The following is a 21927-nucleotide window of genomic DNA, read 5'->3' on the forward strand; positions in this document are numbered from 1 at the left end:
GTTCCATCTTCATGTACAATAGGCTATAGGTTATTCTATTAACCTAATTCTTTCAATGTGTGCTTGTGTAGCAGCATGTTTGTGAATAAACTCATTCATCTCTTCAATCGTGTATATTTTTATAATTATTTCTTGTAATTGGTTTATACTGTATGAGGAAATACGAAATTGATCGTGTGTGGAAATGTTCATCTCTGGTCAGAGAAGGTAAGCCTCCTTTTGAAGCTTTTGCAGCAGTTTCGCATACTTGAACTTTTGATACAAGCCTGTCATCGAGATTGACAGAATGAAGCTGCCATCAGTTGTTGAAGTGTTGTTTGAATTACACCATTCGCTATGTACAAATGAGTAGAGAGCTGTCCCTAAAATGTGTCGCGCAAGTGCAAACCTCGATAGTTGCACCAGGGCACCTTAATCTTGCTAATACTGTAATTTAAATGAACAAAATGTAAGAAATTGAAGAAAAAGTTTATAAAATGATGTTGTTCCATGCGGGCTAAAAACATATAGTGCTTTTCATATACCTGTTGCATTCATGGCAGCAACGAAGTCATTCTTTGTGAATCCTGCTCTCACCGATAAACTACCAAACACAGCATTGATAGTCTCTGCAATAATCATGTAGATGACAAATCGGTACAATAGGCTAGACAAAATGTTGTAGGCCTATTCTAGTAAAACTAACTCCAAAAATGCATTTTTTGTAAAGTGGACAAGCATTGTCGTCTGCTGTACAACACTTTATTTCATAATAACTGCTTCAATTTCATTCTCAATAAAAAAAAATTCTTGAAGTCAATAATGCGAAGTGCCAACATAACCAACCGGCAATCCATCTATCGACACGCTCACTTGGTACTTTGATACACATACCTTCCACAACGTAAAACTCTTCAGGAAGGGAATACACTTTTTTCTGTACTCCAAGCCAGCTCAACAGGTTCTCATCACCTGAAAAAGCATCGACATCAGAATCTAGTTCCACAGAATCATTTATAATCACACTTCTACTTAATTGTAGCCTACATAACTCATTAAGATCCAAAATTCAAAGCAATTAAATGCATCAAAAGTTGTTACTGCATTTTTATCAAAAAAGTGGCATCGGAAAAAAATTCTCACTTTGACTAAGCAATTTAAAAAAATGCTCTTGACAAAAAACAATTTTCTTTTCACTTTTCAGTATTCTTAGCACGCCTCTTAATCCTGAGGGGGCTAAATTCTTACGACTCTGCAGTCCTGGTGTTCATTTATAAAATAATCAGTACTGTTTTACAAGATTACCTTCTCCTTCCTTCACCAACATTTGAAGCTGGCAAAAAAGATCTGGACGAATAACTTGGTGCAAACACACTAAAGACAGTATGGACTGAGTTGATACTTTTAGTATTTCTTCACTTTCTTCCATCAATTCCACGCGGTTATCCAAGTCATCTATAATATTATGATGTAACTTAGAAAACAATGTGCGTCGTTGTGCTAAACAGGAATAGTGTACGATGACAAGAAAGAATTAACGTGTCTGCACCAACATCGCTTTATCTGTACAAACAGCCTCCGCAGTCTGCATGCATGCAAAGCAGCGGTGCAACCTTTCTATTAAAATGCAAGGTAGAACAGATTGAGAAAAGATAAAAAAAAAGTTCCACTAATTAGATACTGACTCACCTTATTTTTTAACATTCATAGTAAAGGTATTTTCTATTTTAATGAACACAATCTTCGAAAAATTCGCCTTTAAAGGAAACCTGATTAATTTACGTGATGACTTTGTTTAAAAAATGGAAAGACGTTGATTTTTATGCCAACACCAAGGTAACATTTTTTAAACGACATTGCTTTAGAAAAATAACTGAAAACATACTTGGAGTAGCTTAAAATAGAGAAAACAATCCACAGCCAAGTCTACGTAACCGTGGGCAGCATATAAGGGCAAGCAAACAATAACTTCACAACACAAACTATGATACTCACTTCTTATCTCCCACACAGTCTTTTTCATCGCCTTGTCAAGTTCTTTACGAGTAGACCGTCTGACAGAGCTGAGCATGTACTTCTTCAAGCTCTCTGTTTTACATCGGCCTCCAACGCGGATCAAACCTCGAGGATGGAACTTTGCAATTCCTTCCAAGAACTGGTCTAAAGCATGGTTGGTGAAACACACCACAAGAATGGGACCTTCCGGGACTGTAGCTGCAGTTTCAGGCAGGCCATACAGGAGCCTGCGTATAATCGTTTCACAAAGATTTTAACTCGCAGGGTACATAAGTTAGGCTAACACTAATTTATAATACCTATACGAAAAAAAGAAACATTTGGAAATACGTTTTGTCAGACCTACGATTTTAGGCTTCTCTTCTATATATAGTGGGCTAGCCCTTGTAATAATCAAAGACAGACAAACTTAAATGCGTTTCAAGCTATTCACTGTGGATTATACAACTCATTGACTGCAAGGTATCAGTGTAACAAATCCATGAGTATTCTTAGGCCATTCGCTTCACTCACCCATGCCTGTACTCTGGAGTTCCCTGATTCTTTTCTTTTTTATTTCCTAGCAACATTTGCATGATCATCAAGCCTACATGGGTTTTCCCAGTTCCTGGGGGTCCTTGTATAATTGATAACTCGTGTGTCAAAGCAGACTTAAGAGCCACCACTTGTGATCTGTCCAGTTTGAGGTCATCCTTTCCTGGCCATCGCGCAGTATCCAAAACGCGATATTTCTTTTTAATAGTTTTCTCTGTTGAAAACAATGATATTGTAGGTGGGCTATGTATTATTGACTGAAAATTATACAGCATAAGTTACATTTGCTAAAAAGTTTCATATTTACAAATGTATACTTTATAAGTACTATACAGGCTTACAGGAGGCTTGGTATCGGTAGTTGGACGTTACGTAGCCTACGGTGCTTCTATGAATCTCTGGGTGTATCACGCTACAAGGAACTTTCTTCAGGACATTTAAAAAAAAATCCAAACAAAGCTTTCACATAGCCAAATATTTTCTGATAATCGCGTCTTACCAGTGTCGTCCAAAATAGAAGAGAAATCATAGGTAGCTAAAGGTCCATATCGACGCAGATAGGCAGGCGGCTGAAGCTCAGACTGACAGTGAATGATGTATTGAGAAAGCGGAATTTCATGTGTTTCTAAAACGTAACATACAAACCATGTATATCAGTAGCTGAGATGACTACAGTCTCATGAAAATGAACTGGCGCATGGCATAACCTATCATTATGAATCAAATAAACATAAAATCAATCATGTAGTGAACTGCGCGAAGACATCAATGAAAAAACGGTTGCAGTAAAAAAGTACAAAAAGCAAAAATAAGCATTGTTATTTCAGAAAGAGTTGAAAAAATATTTTGCATTATAATCCTTTGACCAGTGGTTCCTAGCTAGGGTATCACTGAACCCTATCCCAAGGTCGGTAAAACGGTTTAAGGGCAGTGTTGTACGCGTCAATGAAATACAGTAAATTGACGGCGTTAGCGCAAATTGCCTAAAAACTTTACAGCGTAAAGTAATGCGTAAGCTCTTAAAAAAATTGACGGCGTCGGCGTCAGCGCTAATTTCTAGCGCTATTTTAGCCAGGGTCTCACAAAACGGAAGTATTCGACTTCTAACGAGTTTGGTTTTTGAGACTGTTTCGAGCTGTGAAAGACGATTTCGTCTTTTCTCGACTCAGATTAACCCAGGATACGATAAACAAACTTGAAACTGCATAATTGGATAGACGAGCAGCTGCCACAAAAAAATGTTCATTGCTATCAGTCTGAAAGTCAAAACGACAAACAAAATTTAACTCTCATAGTGAAACGAGATTTTACATGAAAACGAAAAATGACGCATAGCGCTTGACGCTTAAAATCGGCAAAATAGTTGACGGCGCTATCACTTCCGTCAACTAAAAAATAAACTGACGGCGCTAGCCTCAGCGTCAACGTACAACACTGTTTAAGAGGTTTCGTAAATGCTTTGACTTCAGGAAAAAGTGTTAAAATTCATAAGTAGCATTTAATTTTCTTTTCAAATCTTTCGCCTAAAGCCATTGGACGTTTTAAGAGGTCCGCAGTATGGAAACCGCCGTCTTTGGCAACGAATGTCCCCAGAAGACGAAACGTAGGCTATCGCATAACAGCATTTATTAGTGAGCTAATGCTAGATAAGTAAACATTACCTTTCAATCCAGTCAAAACATGGCGGTAGGCTTCAAAATACGCCTCGCTTTCAACCATGCAGTAAGTTTTCTTCATGTCCTCAAGGGAAACTAAACTGCTTTCGTCTAATTGCTCAATCACATTTTCGCCTGAAATGTAACCACAACGTCAAGTTATATTCCTACAAATTTGCCTGCCTATATTTTATTCTCCAACTCAAGCATAAAGGTAAAAAAGTGATTCCCGTATCTGAATCCAAGCATCGGGAATACGACAAGGTTCTTATTACACTAACTAAGCCTTCGGCACTAACGAGAGTAGGGTGGCGGCCAGTTTCGTTCTCTCGGCCGCCTTTCCTTCAGCAACTACGCTCACCCAATTTATTACACCCTGGGTAGAGGTGAGCGGTGATTTTCAACAACCAGGCATAGCATACACAAAACCATAGTAGATCGAAGTTTCACAAATGATGCGTTTCAGTACGCTGTTATGACACAGCAATAACTATCAAATTTAACCACTACCATCAAGACGATCTCCCTGTCTTCTTGGAGGATTGGTAACGTTTAAGAATTCAACTTCGATGTAACCCATCTTCAATTTGTCCAGGTCTCTGTCGGTTACAGTGGCAAAAAGAAAGTGATCCTAAATACATGCTGATGATGGTCTTTGTGCACAATAACCGATACAGTACGCAATAGGATACTTCCAGATAAGCTAACAGGTATGAAAACACAAGCCATCCTACATTGAACTACTGTAATTTATGATTATTATAACTGGATAACTTTGCAAGCACACGCCATAAGTTACAGTAGATTAAACTACTGAACAACTAAAATTCAAATTTTATCAGATTTTTAAAAATTGCTTCGAAAACATCAGAATGATGAACAAATTGACAAAAAGGAGCCTGTGCGACAGTAGGTGTTAGGCTAATGCTTTTCACAAAGTCTCATTGTTGAGTAAACTTTGGAGACTGATGTTAAAGAATAAGTAGCAATTTTTTCTTGTAGGCTATCGTTATAAGCTATTTGAATGTAAACAGTAGGCCTACAATAACCACTTTCGCCTACAATGGATAAGACGTTGTACAGTGATGCTACTTTTTTAGATCTTTGTTACGTTTGGCATACATTGCTTTTCGTTGTGATGGTCAGAAATAAAAACAAATAGAAGTGAACTGACATACTTTCAAACAGAGATGGTAATATTGGCAACAAGCAAACATCACCTTTGTATCTATTTGTTCTAACGACAACGATCAAAATTTAATAATTCGATATGAGAATCGTTGGTGAATTATTACATTACGGTATACAAACAGTTCAGCTTGTGACTTTCTGCGAAACCGGTTACACCAGCAAATCCAGTAAAAAGTTAGCCAGCAAGAGCACATTGTCAACACTTCATTTATTGTTTGAAGAGTACCTCAAAGTCATCGGACGAGAGACATACAAGGTTTCCATACAGCAACCGTTTGGAGTTCTGCCATTGAATAGATTTCAGACGAGTGATGTCAAAATGGATACAGTAGTAAATTCCTGCGTGGAATCAATGCACAAAACAAATGGATGCGAAACTACGTACTAAACGTTGAAAAATGATAAAGTTGAATGGTTTACACAATATACAAAGCTACCAGTTTTTTTAATATTCGTAATAGACTTCAGTAAAATTACAGAGTCTATTCAGCGCAATGATGCAACAGTTGTAATGTTGTGTAGCCTAGCCATTATCCCTCATTAGCGCTGCCAAAAACAAACTGAATTATGCATACAAACATGTCGACTTGAAAGCAATTAAGCTTTTCATTTGCGTTTACTCAAGAACACATTGGAACAGTGTGACACCATCAAAACGTAAAGTCGCAATGTCATAATTTAACAACCAAAGAATGAACATTGACCAAAAATTTGCAATGCTGCTTGACCTACTATAGAGTAGCTCAAAAGTCATCAATTTATTGTAAAAGTAACAACAGGCAGTAAGCTAACGTTTCACCAACGCCGTGTCACATATCAACACAATTCCATTCCATGCAAGTAGGCTACAAACGCCTTCTTCTTTCATTGTCATACTTGGTTCTAAATCTAAGCATTGACTGCCTCTTGCAAGAAAAATTTCCAAGATTCTCGGTCTTTTGCTGTGTTTATTAGGTGTATGTTGGTGTTGGTTTGTCGGTTTGTTGGTTTCAGTAGGTTAGATCAGGGGTGTGCAACCTTTATTACAGGAGAGCCAGATGTAAATAATTGGGTGAAACCGCGGGCCGCACGTTTATTTAACATTTGATTTCTAGTAGTTGCAACCACAAAACAAGAAGTTTTTTTGTTATTCTTATGGCATTATTAGGGGTTATCTCCTTGCAGAAATAATAAGTTAAGACGGATAAATTTCTGAAAAAAATAAATAAATAAATAAATTTCTGAAGGAAACTTCTATTCAAATTTATTGTCACACCGTCTTTAAACGAGTTCAGTGAGAAGTTTGCAGTTGGCTTCTTTTCTCGGCGGCTTTTTCCAAATTTACTTTAATGGAACTGCTCGCAATTCGAATTCCATTTTCCAAGTGTTTGTCTGTCAGAACCGATCAATAGGGAAATTTCATGACGCCCGTTTTAGAAAAAAATTGTTTACACAAATACGTTGAGGCAAAAAAAAGCCATTTTTGAAGCCATGGATTTTTTTAAATGTGGAAAGTCATCTTGGTTGAGATGTTTTCTGTAAAAATCGCCAAGATTCTATTCTAAATACTTTACTTTCAAATCCGTTTTCTCTTGAAGATCAATCAGTTCAAGTTATATCTGCTAGTGCTTTGTCAATGTCTGTGTTGAATGGCGAAGCGAATATACCAAACAAATGTTCATGAGATTTGAAGTCCTTGAAAGGAGCCAAAAATTCATACAACAATTGTTCAAGTTGGTCTGCAAATTCAGTTTTCTTCCCAGGATGCATTCAATAGTCTCTCAAAGTTGGAAAGTGGAAAAAATTTCCTGTCTGTTCGTGAGCTTCCAAAGTCGTAATTTGTTCATAATGTCTTTTATGTGACCATACATTTTCACGTTCCAAAGAATTAAATACATTGGATTAGCGGTGGCCGCTGGGAGATTTCTAAAATGGTTAACAGAAGGTGCGAAATCTAGAATAATCCACTCCACAATGAATTGTTCACACGTGCCAGACTAAATTAACTTATAAACACGTTTCGCGGGCTGCACACAATTCAAACTTGGCACATCTTCGCGGGCCGCACAATTTTTCTTCGCGGGCCGCACAATTTTTCTTCGCGGGCCGCACGTTGCACACCCCTGGGTTAGATTTTTGTCTGCCTTGGGCACGCTTCCCTTCAATTTTGCCTGTGAGAGAGAGAAAGAGAGATGTTCTAATTTTCCTTTTCACAGCACGTGTCCTAGAAATTGAAGTGGGTTTTCTTTGATATTTTTTAGTAGAATCTTTGTTTCATTAACTTGATTTAAAATACAATGGTTGGCTTGTATGGCAGTCCAGGATGTAGAGTAGCTCAAAAGTCATCAACTTATTGTAAAAGTAACAACAGGCAGTAAGCTAACGTTTCACCAACGCCGTGTCACATATCAACACAATTCCATTCTATGCAAGTACAAACGCCTTCTTCTTTCATTGTCATACTTGATTCTAAATCTAAGCATTGACTGCCTCTTGCAAGAAAAATTTCCAAGATTCTCGGTCTTTTGCTGTGTTTATTAGGTGTATGTTGGTGTTGGTTTTGTCGGTTTGTTGGTTTCAGTAGGTTAGATGTTTGTCTGCCTTGGGCACGCTTCCCTTCAATTTTGCCTGTGAGAGAGAGAAAGCGAGATGTTCTAATTTTCCTTTTCACAGCACGTGTCCTAGAAATTGAAGTGGGTTTTCTTTGATATTTTTTAGTAGAATCTTTGTTTCATTAACTTGATTTAAAATACAATGGTTGGCTTGTGTGGCAGTCCAGGAAATCCTCTGCATTTTTCGAAATGCCCACGTTTCAAACCCATTTGTTCTTTTAGTCATTCTTTTGTTGATTGTCCAGGTTTCTGAAGTATAGTTAAAAATCGCATAAATGTAACACTTCAATATTCTGTATCTCGTTGGGAAAGATATGTATTTATTGCACAATATTGATTTCATTTGCTGAAAAGCGGCTTTTGCTTAAGCTTAAGCAATACGTATATTAAACTTCTATCATCTTTTGCTTCCCAGTTTATTGTCCCAAGATATCGAAAACTTTTTACTTGCTTTATAGTTCTTCCATTCATTTTAATTCGACAAGTTAGAGTTTTACTTTATATTTTCTTTGTGATTACCAGCGTTTCCGCTTTCTTTTCATTCATTTCCATTTCAAGTTCTTTACTTCTTTCATTTACTTTAAACATACATAACCCAGCAACAACACTATATTTAACATTATAAAAACAAAAAACAATAAGCTACCCTTTTCGGCTAGTTATATAGTGCCCTTTTCAAGCCTATAAGAAAAATATTTTTAAAAGAAATACTGAAGAATAATACACTATCGCAACAAAAATATGGACAAATCTAAACATCTTGAGAAACTTGCTTATAGTTCACAAAAAATGATTCTGTTTAATTTATCAATTTGATCACAGTAAAGGTTTTGAATAAGATCTTTATCGTCAATTCCAATGTTATCTAGCATCTCCAGTAATTTGGTATGTTTTACTAGGTTGAAAGCTTTCTTTAATCAATGAAAGCGATGTAGGCTACAAATCTTTCTTTATTTCAATTGCTCTTAGTGCAATATTCTTTAAAACCAAACAGCATCTCTTGTACCACGGTCTGGCATGAATCCGCACTGCTTTTCAGCAATTTCATCGTTGATTTTGTTCTTGATTCTCTTCATAATAATGTGCAATAGAATTTTTGTAACGTCAAGCTGATTGTGCGGTGATTTTCACATTGCGCTTGAGCAACATATTTCAATGACAGCTCTCTATTCGGTGGCACTTAGTATATGGAATAATTCGTAGACAACAACAACTGAAAACTTCCTCAATCAAACTCGTTGACAAGTTCGTTGAGTACTCGTTGCGCAGTTTAAAGCCTCTACAAGTAGGCTATGCGAAACTGCCCGGATTAAGCTTGCAGAGAAGCTCAGTCCCAAGATAAAGATTCCCACATTCTATCATTTGTGTGATAATTCTTTTCAATACCGTTCTTGCAAAGAAGATTGTCAATAATATGCTTGAAATAAACCCATGAAAGAAGAATTAGCAAAAAAGAGAATTAATCTAAGTAAAAAATGTCTAAAAAATCTCCAAAACATGTTAGGCTAAACTGGGCTGTCATGTTGTTTGGTCGCCAAGGTATCGACCATTGACACACCAGTCGGTAAAGGAGACTCTTACCTTTTACGCTAAGCTTAGGAAATTCAATTGAAACGTTGTCATAAGCTTTCAAGCCTTGATAACGTTTTTTCTTCTTTCCTGACAAAAAACCTCCAAGGTCTGCAAAAATACTACAGGGTAAGAAACATACTTTGACACATCTGTCATCAACTACCAATTCTGAAAAATTTATAACCAATACAAATCATCGACAGGAAAGTAGGCTAAAATTATTATTAAAAAACGCAAATCTTGAAAATTTTGCTGTTGTACGTTTTTCTTACCAGGATTAGTGAAATCGTCAATCCCTTCCCTCAGGGGACGAACAAAATCTTCACGAAGCAAACGAAATTGAACATCCAGATAGTGATCCGTGCTGAAAATCAATATTGTCTGACTTCATATGGCGCCTGACGCACTTTTATAGAAAAATACAATTTTCATTTTCAATCTTTGATTATTACCGGTACTAAAAAATAACACTATTAAGTGTCGTTCCAAAAATTCCAATTACACCTTATGTTTCACACAGAAAACACATTATCACATGTTGGCAAATTTTATATGTTTCACATGAATGTCCAGAAGGGCAGATACATTAAACAGTTTTACACTACCATTGATATAATTCGTTCCACAGCATTTTGACAAAATAACTTTATTTAAAATCATTTACTCTCTGTAAGCAGAATCTATAAGGTTGGTTCTGACGAATGGGCTTTCCTTGGCTTTGATGTCTTCGTTTGTGGGGAAGACGGAGATTGCACGAAAGTCATCTGGTGGTTCCTCCTCGTGAGAGAAACCTCCTCCAGAATGTGAAGGCCTAAATAAAAATGTTGATGAAACAACCTGTTGATACGTCACGTAAAAGTTGAAAACCCAAAAACGTCTACAATTACTTAGCAGTTTTTTTTAATTTCGTAACTCCACAAAGTTTGATAACTCACTAACTTAATACTAATTATTTGTAGCCTATTGGAAATATGATAATACAAAAGTTAGAGTGTTTACGTTTAGAAAAACAGATTGAAACTATGAAAAATGCAAAAAAGTTACTTCAGTAAGAAAAAAATCACAATTTTATCTCTTGTATCTACTTTTGTGTGCTTTGCTGTGCCTGGGAGTAGCACTGTTGGAGCAAAGTGTCAATTTCCGCCAATCTTTCTTGAATATTTTCAAAGTCTCCAAGAGTGTGTTGGGCCACCATGCTTTTTATGTATGGCAATAACATTTCGATCTAAATGATGAACCGCATAAATCAACAATGAAAAGTCAATAACTTTGAAAAATATTAAACTACTCTAGCCAAAAATGGTAGAAATAATGTAAAGTACGTTTTATTCACAAATCATCAGCACAACTAAGCATCCACAACTAAGGGTTAGAACTTAGATGTATCATCACTCCATGAGTGAACCCTTCACCGATTGAGCAATCTGGCGATTAAGCATCTTACTCAGAGGACTAACAGTTTCTCGTTTACACCAACAATAATCTATGGATTAGAGCCTTCGATTACTAATCCAGGCATGAAGATATTTTAAAAGGTAAACTAACTAATTTTGTGAGCTTTTAGCTCTCGGCAAGTTTGCAGTTTGTGCATTTGAACCCTAAGTTTCAATTAAACCGTTAAGTTAAGCATTGGTAGGCTACCATACCATAATACGAAATTAAAATTTACAATACTACCAGGAACATCTTGGCCAGTCATTTACCGCTTGTTCTGCTGTGTTCTGCGAGTATATAAGCCAGCCTTTCATTAGGTGCAAACAATTAGAAACGTGCAGGACTGCATTTTCAACATTGTTCAAAGGTCTGTAAAAACAAACAAATCATGGCAACCTCTGTTTATTCACTTTAGCAAGAAATGGATAGGGGAAGGTCGGGACTCATGATCATGGTGGGAGCCATAATCCACCCCCATTTTTTTAATATAAAGTATCCTTTTTGCATTTTTTGACGTTATTATATTTTTTATGCGTGGATAACTTTCCCACAATCCTTTGGTCAAACTTGTACTAAAAATGAAGGTGCAATGAAAATTTATAGGTTTTGTGTTAAAAAAGTAAATTTTTTTGACTGAATGTGTTTTAAAATAACTCATTTGTTATGCAAGAAATGTTCATGAACTTTTTTGTAACGGTAGGTGATGTATTTATGATGAAATTAAGCTGAAAGTTTTTTAGATAGCAAAGTTAGTTTTTTTTCAGCTGTTGTTTCATTTCTGAAAAATCAGGTAGGGAGCCTTGAGTCACTTTGTGTTGGGACATGCAAGCCATGACAAGTGCCTGTGATAGTAGATGTTAAAGTGTCATATGACATCATTTTTTTGCTTTTCACACCTTTCCATTAGGATATATCACAATTCTGACTTTTATTTCGTTTGCAACTATTAATTATGCTATTTCACATGAAAATTCTGACAATTCATCCCAACGAATCATTTGAAAATTCTCCATCGCTTATTTCAAAATTTAAAGCTTGGAAGCTGGCTTGAAGATTGATTTGACACATAAATAATACAACTATGTTTTAGAATTGTATTTTTGATATGGTGAAGTGATTTCTTTGCTAAAATACTACATTTTTTGGCTTATCACAATTGTGGCTTATCGCTCCCCACATGTGGGGTGCGATGAGACGCTTGGCGCGTGTTTATGCTTTTGAGCGTAAATTAAACATTTGCTGAAATAATAACTTGTGCTTTTGCTGTAGAGTAGATAGTACTACAAGGCATTGCAAAACCAACTTTTAGAGAAAAATATTGAGAAACGTAGAAGATATGCATCTAAAAGAAAAAAGTGGCTCGCAGGTCCCGACCTTCCCCTACGGTCTCCGTAAGATAAAATCTAAATGAAAAATGTTTATTGTTGGTTACCAACTGTAAGTTAGGCTACTTGTTTTTTCTAGAATGGGCCAAAGCAGTTGGTGTGCACACTGCATATTGCACACCATCACCATGTATAGCCAATTAAAGAATACTAGTAGCCCATCACTAAATTATGTAATGCACCTAACCATATGTTTCTCGGCAGCCGATTTGTAGCAAGAGTTCACAATGCACTTAACCATATTAGGCTTGTTATTTCTGTAAAATTTCATCCTATAAGTATAGCATTTTAAAGAAATGTATGCATAAAAAAAATAATAGGCCTACTCAGCCAAAAAGTAACAAGAGTAGGCCTACGTACTGATCTAATACTTTTTATGAAGAAACAACGTTGCAATTTCAAAATTTACAACCTTTTGAAAGATAACTAAGCAAGAATACGCGTTGTTAATTTCTTTCTATGTCCGTGCAACTGCAATGTCTCGTTTAGGTGAATTTATAAAAGACAAGTTAGTTTCAGAATTTAGACAACTGAGTTAGTTGCATGAGACTTTATAATAATGTAGACTAGCCTACTAAGCAAACAAACATTAAAAAATATGGATAGCCTAACATTTCCAACCATTTTTTTGCATAGCCGAGTGGTGAGAGCCTTGGTACGACATTCGAAAGGACGTCGGTTCGACATCGCCTAAAAGCATGTGACTGTGTTTTTGGAAAGACATTTAAAGGCATGCCTGACTGTGAACACGAAGACTGGCTTCCTTGCTTTCCCGTCCACCTAATCTAAATCTCTAACCACCGGCCGTAAGCCTAGATGCGACAAAACCATAGTTGAAAATACACATTTGATGAAGCATGCTCATCGTGCTAAAACAAAAGCAACAAAAAAAATAACAGCATCACTGGATAAATCCTTCTTTTCTGGTGCACTATACCTGATACACCTGGAGAATTAACATAGCACTACAAATTAAAAAAAAAGGTACGGTATACAATATTGAAATATTGAATTACAACGCTCTGAAGACTCATTCGTAGAACGTAGGGAGCATGAACTACTACCAGTGTCTCATCTACTTATTATAGGGTGGGTAAATAAAAGTTTTTCAAGAATGGGTAGACAGGCCTCAAGTTATCAGGCAAATTTTCACCGTAGGCCTATTTAATTTTTCTGTATCATTGTTGTTGCATATTTTTCAACACATTGCGCAGGGTAAATAAATATTTCGAAAATGAAAACATTTTATTTTGGAGGATCGTATCACAATTAATGTTTTTGTCTAAAAATATAAAAAAGAATTTCGGTAACCGTCTTTTTTCTTTTGACGATGCCGTCAAGAAAGCAATTATTAAAAAAATGTCACACTTATAGTCAATAGCGTCGACAGGGGGGTTAGGGGGTACTTTTGGACCCGGGATATTTTTAGGGGCCCGGAACCTTAAAGTGCCTCTGACAGGTAAATAAATTCGCCAAATTTACCTAAAATACCAAAAAGATGACACTAACAAACTTCCCTGACCAGCAAATTGTAAAAAATATCAACAGGCTACTAAGTTACACGCTTGCAAACTTTCGTTGACATCGGCGAATCTGGCACTCATTCAATTGCGAAAATAAAAATGGCAACCTCGCTATGACGTCACAGTAAGCGGGAAGGATACATTCTTTCTCTGTGATGACTTGGTAAAGTATGGTACGGCTACTGCAAAACGTGAATGTGTGGGGCTCTGAAAGCATGTGCAAATAGGTTGAGTTTACTTTTATCAAACAGCATCTCAATTCAATTGAAATTGCAGTTTCATAGGGCTACAATTTTCATACTTTTTTATTTGTCCTAATCTGGCTATAGCCATTTGCAGTGTAACAACAGTATCTCACAAACAGTACCTTTAATTTATGGTTGAGGCAATGCCTACAAATTGCTGTTTATGTGACATTGTCAGTGACAAAGACCGTGTGCTTTCTTTTCCCACTTTCCCACAAAACAAGGTGCTGAGAAGAAAACGGTCAAAGTTTTCTTCAAGTGTTCGAAAGTGGGATGGGCCATACAAAACTAGTCGTATATGTTCACTTCACTGAAGATGATTTTGTTAATACCACTCAAGTAAAAATGCCTACAGGCATGTGTTGGAGTGTATACTGCAAGGTGATGCTCTCGGAAGCAACAATCGGATTGTGATGCCGTCATGCATTGTTTGGCGAATCCGAAACAATTTTCCAGATCCAGATGGCCGTTACACAGGATATCAATGGCCAACTGAAGGCACATTATGAGAGAGAGAGAGAACTTTCATTTATTTTTGAATAGTGATGATGAATTAAATATGAATGATGATTCGTACGATTTCTTCATTTTTCACTTCAAGTATATTTTAGATTTTGTAGGAACGTATCCAGTACAGTTTTATTAAACTGCAAAAAACAATAAATCTTCGAAAAAAGCAACCGCTTGTTCCAACTCAGACCAACGAGACCAAACTGTGATCCACCAATTACATCTAAGAAGCGTTTGTTTCATCCGTTGCTAACGACGTCCACTTAGGATGACGTAATACCACCAAAGTCGTCCCAGAGCAGTGAAATATGGAGTTTCGCCTGTGGTGGTGCTGCGGAGCAGTCGTTTGATTAAATTACGCCCTAACCAGTCGAGCTACGAGGTTAAGATTAAAAATTTCGCTAAGTGTAATTCTGCGCTAAGAAATGCTTTAAAAAGTTACTATACTTGGATCTAACCTGTCAGGGGCACTTTAAAGAAACCACAGCAGCGTATTTATTGGATACAGTGCGTTTTTCTTATAACTGTCTTGATTTGGGGCCCAAGGTTCTTATTGGTACCGGACCCGAAATATTCTCTCAACGGCCCTGCTTATTGTCGTACACCAATTGTTGGAAAGAGCTGCATTTCGCTAGGATTAACACGCGTTGGCTCTGTTATAGCATTTTTTTTTATTATGATATATATTTAAAAAAAAAAACTAAACTACGCGTTTGTTTCTTGATCAATCAAATATCAATCAGTCAAGGTCGATCCTAAGCAGTGTTGGGCGCGATAACTCATTTTTCAGTTAAGCGATAACGATAATCGATAAACGAAAAATGCCTAAAGCGATAACGATAAACAATAAATCAAAAAAAAGTTAAGCGATAACGATAAACGATAAATTATCGCCGATAATGTCCGATAACGATAATTTTTTTTTCTTGATTAGCGCTGCCTCATCCCATGCAGCACAAACTGTTTTCATCAACATGACGATAAATCGAACATAATATACTGTAAAGGGACAAAACTTTTTGTAAGTTATGCATGAATAGAATCGCAACAGCGGCAGTAGGTATCGAATCTTCAACCTTTTGATCCAGAATCAAACCACTGAGGTAACCGCCGTGCTTATAATTATACCTTCAGATACCAGTTGGATGCTTTTATCAATTGAGTTACACTGCCGCTTACGTGCAGTAGGCAAAATAATTAAATCAAATGAAAATACCATAAAAAATTCCAAACTTTGTATTTTGCTTTCTACGGGCTGTTTACAGCAAAGTCAACAATAATTGAAAAAATCCAAAAAACGCAAAATGCTTGAAAATTTATCAGTAATCTTAAGCGTTATTGGTAGTAAAAATGTGCATTATGTGAAATCCATCAAGCTTGTCAAATTAGTCGTGTTTGTTCAAGAACAATAACATAATTATCGTAATTTACTGATTATTTCAGATAATTTTTTCTGTTTTCTTTGTGAACACCATCATTAAAGCAATGGCAGAACGTTGAGTTGTTGAGATAAGAATTACAATATAGGCACTGTATTATTAGTGGGAATAAAAATATTTGATTGAGCGTTGGCTATGTCACATAGGTAAATCGTCGTCGTAGGCTATCCAGGCTTACGCCCGGTGGTTGAAGATTTAGATTAAGTGGACGGGAAGGCAAGGAAGCCAATCTTCATGTCCACTTTCAGGCATGCCTTTAAGTGTCCTGCGAAAGACAGTGTCCTGCCCTTTCGATTGCCGTTCCAGCGCTCTCACCACTCGGCTATGCAGCATAGGTAAATGAGAAAGGTTATACTGTACTTAGCATAATTTTACCACGCAACTCGATGCGCCTATTGTCATGCAAAAACTACTACAAGATGCAAAAAGTGTGATGTCGGTCTGCATGTCAAATGCTTCAAGCAATATCATATTCTGCAATGACTTGTTTCAGTGATGGTGGCGCGAAAGACCATGTTTCCGATGTAAAAGCGGCCTCGTATTGCGACACTTTCATAAACCACTTGCCAATTTCTTTCGCTTCGCTTCAAAGGAACCTGTACCCCCTGTGCGCTTACATTTTAATTGTAAAATTCACTCGCGATTGCCGATTGCAGCAAAACAACAAGAGACTTGTTGCATGCATTTTATTGCATTGCAATTTGCAACTCTAAAAATTGTTGTGTTGTCAGGGCCGTCGTTGCAGGGGGCGTGCCCCTCCCATGACAACAACCTGTGCACACACACTTCAGGCACTGAAGAAGAACTGGTTTTAATTTTAGTTTCATGAACTAGGTGGCTAGTAAAAATATTACTTTTCATGGTCTTTCCACTTTTCCACTTAAAATTTATCGGCGATTAATTATCGGCGATAATCAAATATTGCCTTTAGCGATAACGATAAGCGATAACTGAAAAAATAATTAAGCGATAACGATAAGCGATAAAAATTTATCGCCGATAATTATCGCCGATAAATTATCGCCGATAATGCCCATCACTGATTCTAAGCGACTTGGTGATGATCCTTCGTCATTGTCTTTCCATCTCTCTTTTGTTTTGCAATTGATTGAGTTTCGCTTTTAGCAGCATGATCGTTGCTTACTTCACATTGTAGATTTTCACGATCTGTTTTAGCCTGATGCTGCGAGTTCGCTGTGGCAATATCGAATTGCACTAGGTTTCGGAACACAATTCCCTATTCGTGTGCTATGACGAATGGTATTGAAGTCAGTAAGTGGTTCTTTAATGTGGCTTTTTGGTTTAGCTTGAGGCTGCTGGCTGTTGAGTCTCTGTGCTGTTAGGCGTTATTGTTGTGAAATTTTGTCGAATCAGTTGATTAGTAGATTAGGTGACATTGTTCTTCCCTTTCGGCACGATTGTTGATTTTTGGATTCTGTCTACTTCTTTGAGGCGGGAGTGGAGTGGGCGGATCGTTCTGCCTATGTAGCTTTCAGTGCATTTCTTGCATATGATCTTGTAAACACAGTTCTTGGTGGTAAACATGTCGTCGTTCCGTAGTTGGCAGTTTTGTTTAGTTTGAATATTTTCGTTTCTACGCAAGGGTAAACTAAACAAATAAGCGCATGTTTCCGAGTAAAGTCTGCGGATGTATGTGACGCCCTAACCTACCTATACGTACGTAGCCTACGTAGAGCAGCAGTTTGTTGGTAAATTTTACATATCGTGGACGTCGTTGTAATAGCGCATTTGTCTCCACGTATCTGTGCGAGTCAGTGCTTTTAACGTTGATGGCAATCAAACAAAATACCGTTCCAGCCTAAGCCACACTGAAACCGCCTTGAAACTATCATAAACAAACATTGAGCCACGACTGGACTTGCTTTGTGGCAGAAAACATTCGTACCCATCACGTAGGCTATTTGATTTTTTGTTTTGTTGCCAGTAGGCTATGTTACGTGTCAAGTACTAGGCTTCAAGTGCCGGCAGCTGGTTTTTATTTTTCCTTCGAATTAGGCCTTTGAATAAATATCGCTTTTAGGAGATTAAAAGGGGTCGTGAACAAAAAAGTTTAGGAAGCTCTGTCCTATACGATAGCTCAGTTAGTTAGCGCGTGACTTCGCGAACGAAGAAGCTGCAACATCAAGCCGCGCTGGTTCGACTCTCGGAGTGTGCGCTTGAGCAACGCACGTTGAGGACTGCTCTCCATTTAGCGGCATCTAATAGATGGAATAATTCCCCGGCAACAACACCACTTCAATAATAATTAATCAGTGTCACGGTTCCTTTCTATCTCTTATCAGGAAAGAGACTTGGAAAGATTCAATGAGGATATTACCGAAAAGCTTTAGTTTAATGGGATATTACCGAAAAGCAGTCAATCAAATGGTCGGATAGTTCTACTAATAGGATGATAAATGAAAATTCTTGAAGGAATTTAACGAACGGCTCAACACTTCCAACAAATATCAAAGTAACAGTGAACAGCAATATAGCCTATTCCAACGCTTGTAACTCTTAATCGACTTTGATGAGGTTCACACACAGCTTCTCATGTAACTCTAATTTCGATCACAATTTATATCAGCACCAACTCTCATCTACTCGTATTCAATTAGGCCTACTTCAACTCTCAATCAGCAATAATCTCTACTTCTACATCCATTACCAACTACTACAACAACAATCTCTCATAATCATAGTTTACGCAAATTACGCTACTATGTAGGCTATAGTAGATTTGATGGTCTAGTAACTTCGAGAAGGTACAATAACGTAACATCATAAGAACTCATTGTTCTGTCAAATTTTACTACTGGCAAACATCTTTATGATGTCACAACATCCAACACCTGGCAAGTCAAGCAAAGAATATTCCCGACTTGCACGTCTACAAAATGTTCTGGAAATACGTCACATAATAAAGATTTCGCAATCAGAGGTCACCACAGGACAGTAACCGATAATAACATATCACTCAAGAATTCCACAATCAAAACAGCACGTTCGATCAAGATATAAGCAGCCCGTCGCGAGGCCCTGCACATTGATTGTGACAACCAGAAACTTCACTCTGTAAATCTCGGTAACCGAGCTTGTGTCAGTGGTTCAAAGCCTCTACAAGTATGAAAAACTGCTAGGATTAAGCTCTCAAAGAAGCTTTTCCAGTCCGAGGATAAAGATTCAATTAATCAATCAATATGAATAATACAAAAATACAGTATAAGACGTCGTGGTAAAACCTCGGCTATAGGCTACACAAGCTCGATTGGTCGACAGTACAACACCTTTCGAGAATATGCAGGCTATCTTGACACTGGAATAACATTTAGGCCTAATGCTATGGTCAGAGGAAAAAGCACATTTTCATCTAAAAACAAAATTTTTGCAAAAGTAAGAGGGTTAGTAAAACTTTTGTAGCTTAAGTTAACCAATAAAGATGAAATTTAGAATGAGCAACAAACCTTTTTCCGAGTAAACTTTTCAAGAATTTAAGTGTTTTGAGTTCAAAATCGTTGCTGAGAAGAGCCAGCAATACGTGCGTCAAGTGAGGATTGGGGGTTTCGGATTTACAGAGTTTCCCCATCAATTTCAAAATCAGTTGAATCCAGCCTAAAGAAGTAGGCTACAGTATTGGATTTCGCTTCTGTCTAGGATCAAACGTACGCAAACGCGCTATCACAATTGCATTTTATTTTTTCAAGAGAAAATCCAACTGCAAAAACGTTTAAAATGAAAATTGCTTAGTCAAAAAACACAGCAAGAAGTTTTTCTATTATAACAGTAGTCTACAAAACAAGTGTTTAATCTAGGTGTAGCCTATTAATAGTTATTTCGGTTGCTTTTTACGAAACAAGACATAGCCTACGGTAAACAGTTTGTCAATCCTCAATTAGCTAACATCTGACACCACGGTTGAATGTAGGTGAATTATAGGAAGTACCATCATGTATATCTGTCTTCAATCGCACAACAAACCCGGAACTCTCAGTGGACAAACGAAGCGCGATATTTCCTAGGTCCAATTCGTCATTCAAGAACATTTCTTCAGCAGCCTTGTAGAAAAGTGGCTTGATAGAAAACTCTTGGCTTTGGTACTCTTCCGAATTTTCTCTTAAAAAAACAAAATGCAAAAAAGAAAATCAACCAAGTTTTTTGTGAAGATAAAGTGTTTTATTCTCCTGTAACTTAGCCTACTTTGTTATTTGCAACCTTTATTTTTATATTACAGAAAACAAACATTGTAATGGCCTACAAAAGAAGAGAACGTAGGCTCCAGCTTCAAAAGCCACTGCAGTTACAAATAAACCTGCAATATATTGTTAGATGTTGAAACTTTGATGTTATCAGCTTTGTTGTTTATGCAGGTCTAACCATATTGTATAAGTAGCGCAGTGATGGGCATTATCGGCGATAATTTACCGGCGATAAATTTTTATCGCCTATTGTTATCGCTCAATTATTTTTTCAGTTATCGTTTATCGTTATCGCCAAAGGCAATATTTGATTATCGCCGATAAAAGCATCCAACTTGTATCTGAAGGTATAATTATAAACACGCGGTTACCTCAGTGGTTTGATTCTGGATCAAGAGTTTGAAAATTCGATACCCAATGCCGCTGTAGCGATTCTATTCATGCATAACTTACAAAAAGTTTGGTCCCTTTACACGTTTACGGTACGGTATATTAAGCTATGTTCGATTTTTCGTCATGTTGATGAAAACAGTTCGTGCTGCATGGGATGGTGCAGCGCTAATCAAGAAAAAAAAATTATCGTTATCGGACATTATCGGCGATAATTTTATCGTTTATCGTAATCCCTTAATATTCTTTTGATTTATCGTTTAGCGTTATCGCTTTAGGCATTTTTCGTTTATCGATTATCGTTATCGCTTAACTGAAAAATGAGCTATCGCGCCCAACACTGTGTATAGGCTATTCGTAGTCAGTTAGGCCTATAGCCTACCCAGACTTCACACTGCTGCTAATTGTAAAGCTTTATTTATAAAGACGAGTATAGGCTACCTGTTATTTGAACCAGAAGTACTGGTACCATTTTGAGGTGAGAAGTTTCTGTCATGTTGCGGGGGCCTTCTTCCTCGAAAGGTACGACGGTAGTTCTGTCTTCTTCCTCTGTTATGTTGAGGAGATTCTACAGAAACTCTATTTTGTGAAGATGATCTGTGATGCAAAGGAGGTTGTGCTCTTGCTGATTGTCTTGAATGTGAAGAAGACCTCGGCGTTCTATTTGCAGAGGGACCTCTTCCTCTTGGAAACTGGTTGTTCAATGGCAAATTATCGTGTCTTTGCTGCGCGTGACTGAATGTAGGATAAGTTTCATAAGTTGGATAGATGGACGTTGAACTAGAAGGCTGATTTAAATGACATTGTCTAGGTCTGGGCACAGGCCGTTTATTCTCTGAACTCTCAAGCGTGTTGAAATATCTGCTCATTTCTCCTGATGTAATCAAGATTTTATGAAACCTTAAGGCTCCAGGAAGTGTTATCTATGTAAAAGAAAACCACTAGCAGTGTAATGTGTGAATAACATATAATGCTTGCGGTATATAAAGCAAACAATAGGCAACAAACCAACAATGCACTAAAAACATAAACATATGACTTTTGAAAGACCTTCTTTCTGCAAAGATTTGAACATATTCTAAGAAACCTGAAAAAATAATTAGGAGCTGGTGTACAAGTCTCCGCCATTGCAAAAAATACCATGGCGTCATAAACAGGAATAGACCAAGACACATGGGTTGAAGTGTGTACAGTAAAGAGAAAATAAAGTAGTTTTACCCTATATGTTTGGTCGATTCCTGTACATGACGTCATGGTATATTTTACC

At 37.1% G+C, this 21927-nt stretch overlaps 1 protein-coding gene across 2 annotated transcripts in view; it reads right to left on the minus strand.

The window, feature by feature from the left end:
- LOC145781590 (NFX1-type zinc finger-containing protein 1-like) overlaps window positions 1–21514 on the minus strand; it is a 42635-nt gene extending 21121 nt beyond the window's left edge. The window contains exons 1-17 of one of the 2 annotated variants that reach the window (XM_082593260.1): window positions 21102–21514; window positions 20018–20187; window positions 19539–19686; window positions 11242–11341; window positions 10624–10763; window positions 10203–10349; window positions 9811–9902; window positions 9548–9646; window positions 5602–5714; window positions 4695–4815; window positions 4191–4319; window positions 3029–3154; window positions 2509–2743; window positions 1975–2222; window positions 1285–1434; window positions 874–951; window positions 525–608 (exon numbers count right to left, since the gene is read on the minus strand). In XM_082593260.1, the coding sequence (XP_082449386.1) occupies window positions 525–608; window positions 874–951; window positions 1285–1434; window positions 1975–2222; window positions 2509–2743; window positions 3029–3154; window positions 4191–4319; window positions 4695–4815; window positions 5602–5714; window positions 9548–9646; window positions 9811–9902; window positions 10203–10349; window positions 10624–10763; window positions 11242–11341; window positions 19539–19686; window positions 20018–20117 (2110 nt within the window). In that variant the 5' untranslated portion in view covers window positions 20118–20187; window positions 21102–21514. The remainder of the gene's footprint in view (window positions 1–524; window positions 609–873; window positions 952–1284; window positions 1435–1974; window positions 2223–2508; window positions 2744–3028; window positions 3155–4190; window positions 4320–4694; window positions 4816–5601; window positions 5715–9547; window positions 9647–9810; window positions 9903–10202; window positions 10350–10623; window positions 10764–11241; window positions 11342–19538; window positions 19687–20017; window positions 20188–21101) is intronic. The other variant, XM_082593261.1, reaches the window with a different exon arrangement.
- Window positions 21515–21927: the final 413 nt, after the last annotated feature.

This window comes from Aplidium turbinatum, chromosome 13 (genome assembly GCF_918807975.1).
Source record: "Aplidium turbinatum chromosome 13, kaAplTurb1.1, whole genome shotgun sequence".
In the NCBI taxonomy this organism is placed as follows: Eukaryota; Metazoa; Chordata; class Ascidiacea; order Aplousobranchia; family Polyclinidae; genus Aplidium; species Aplidium turbinatum.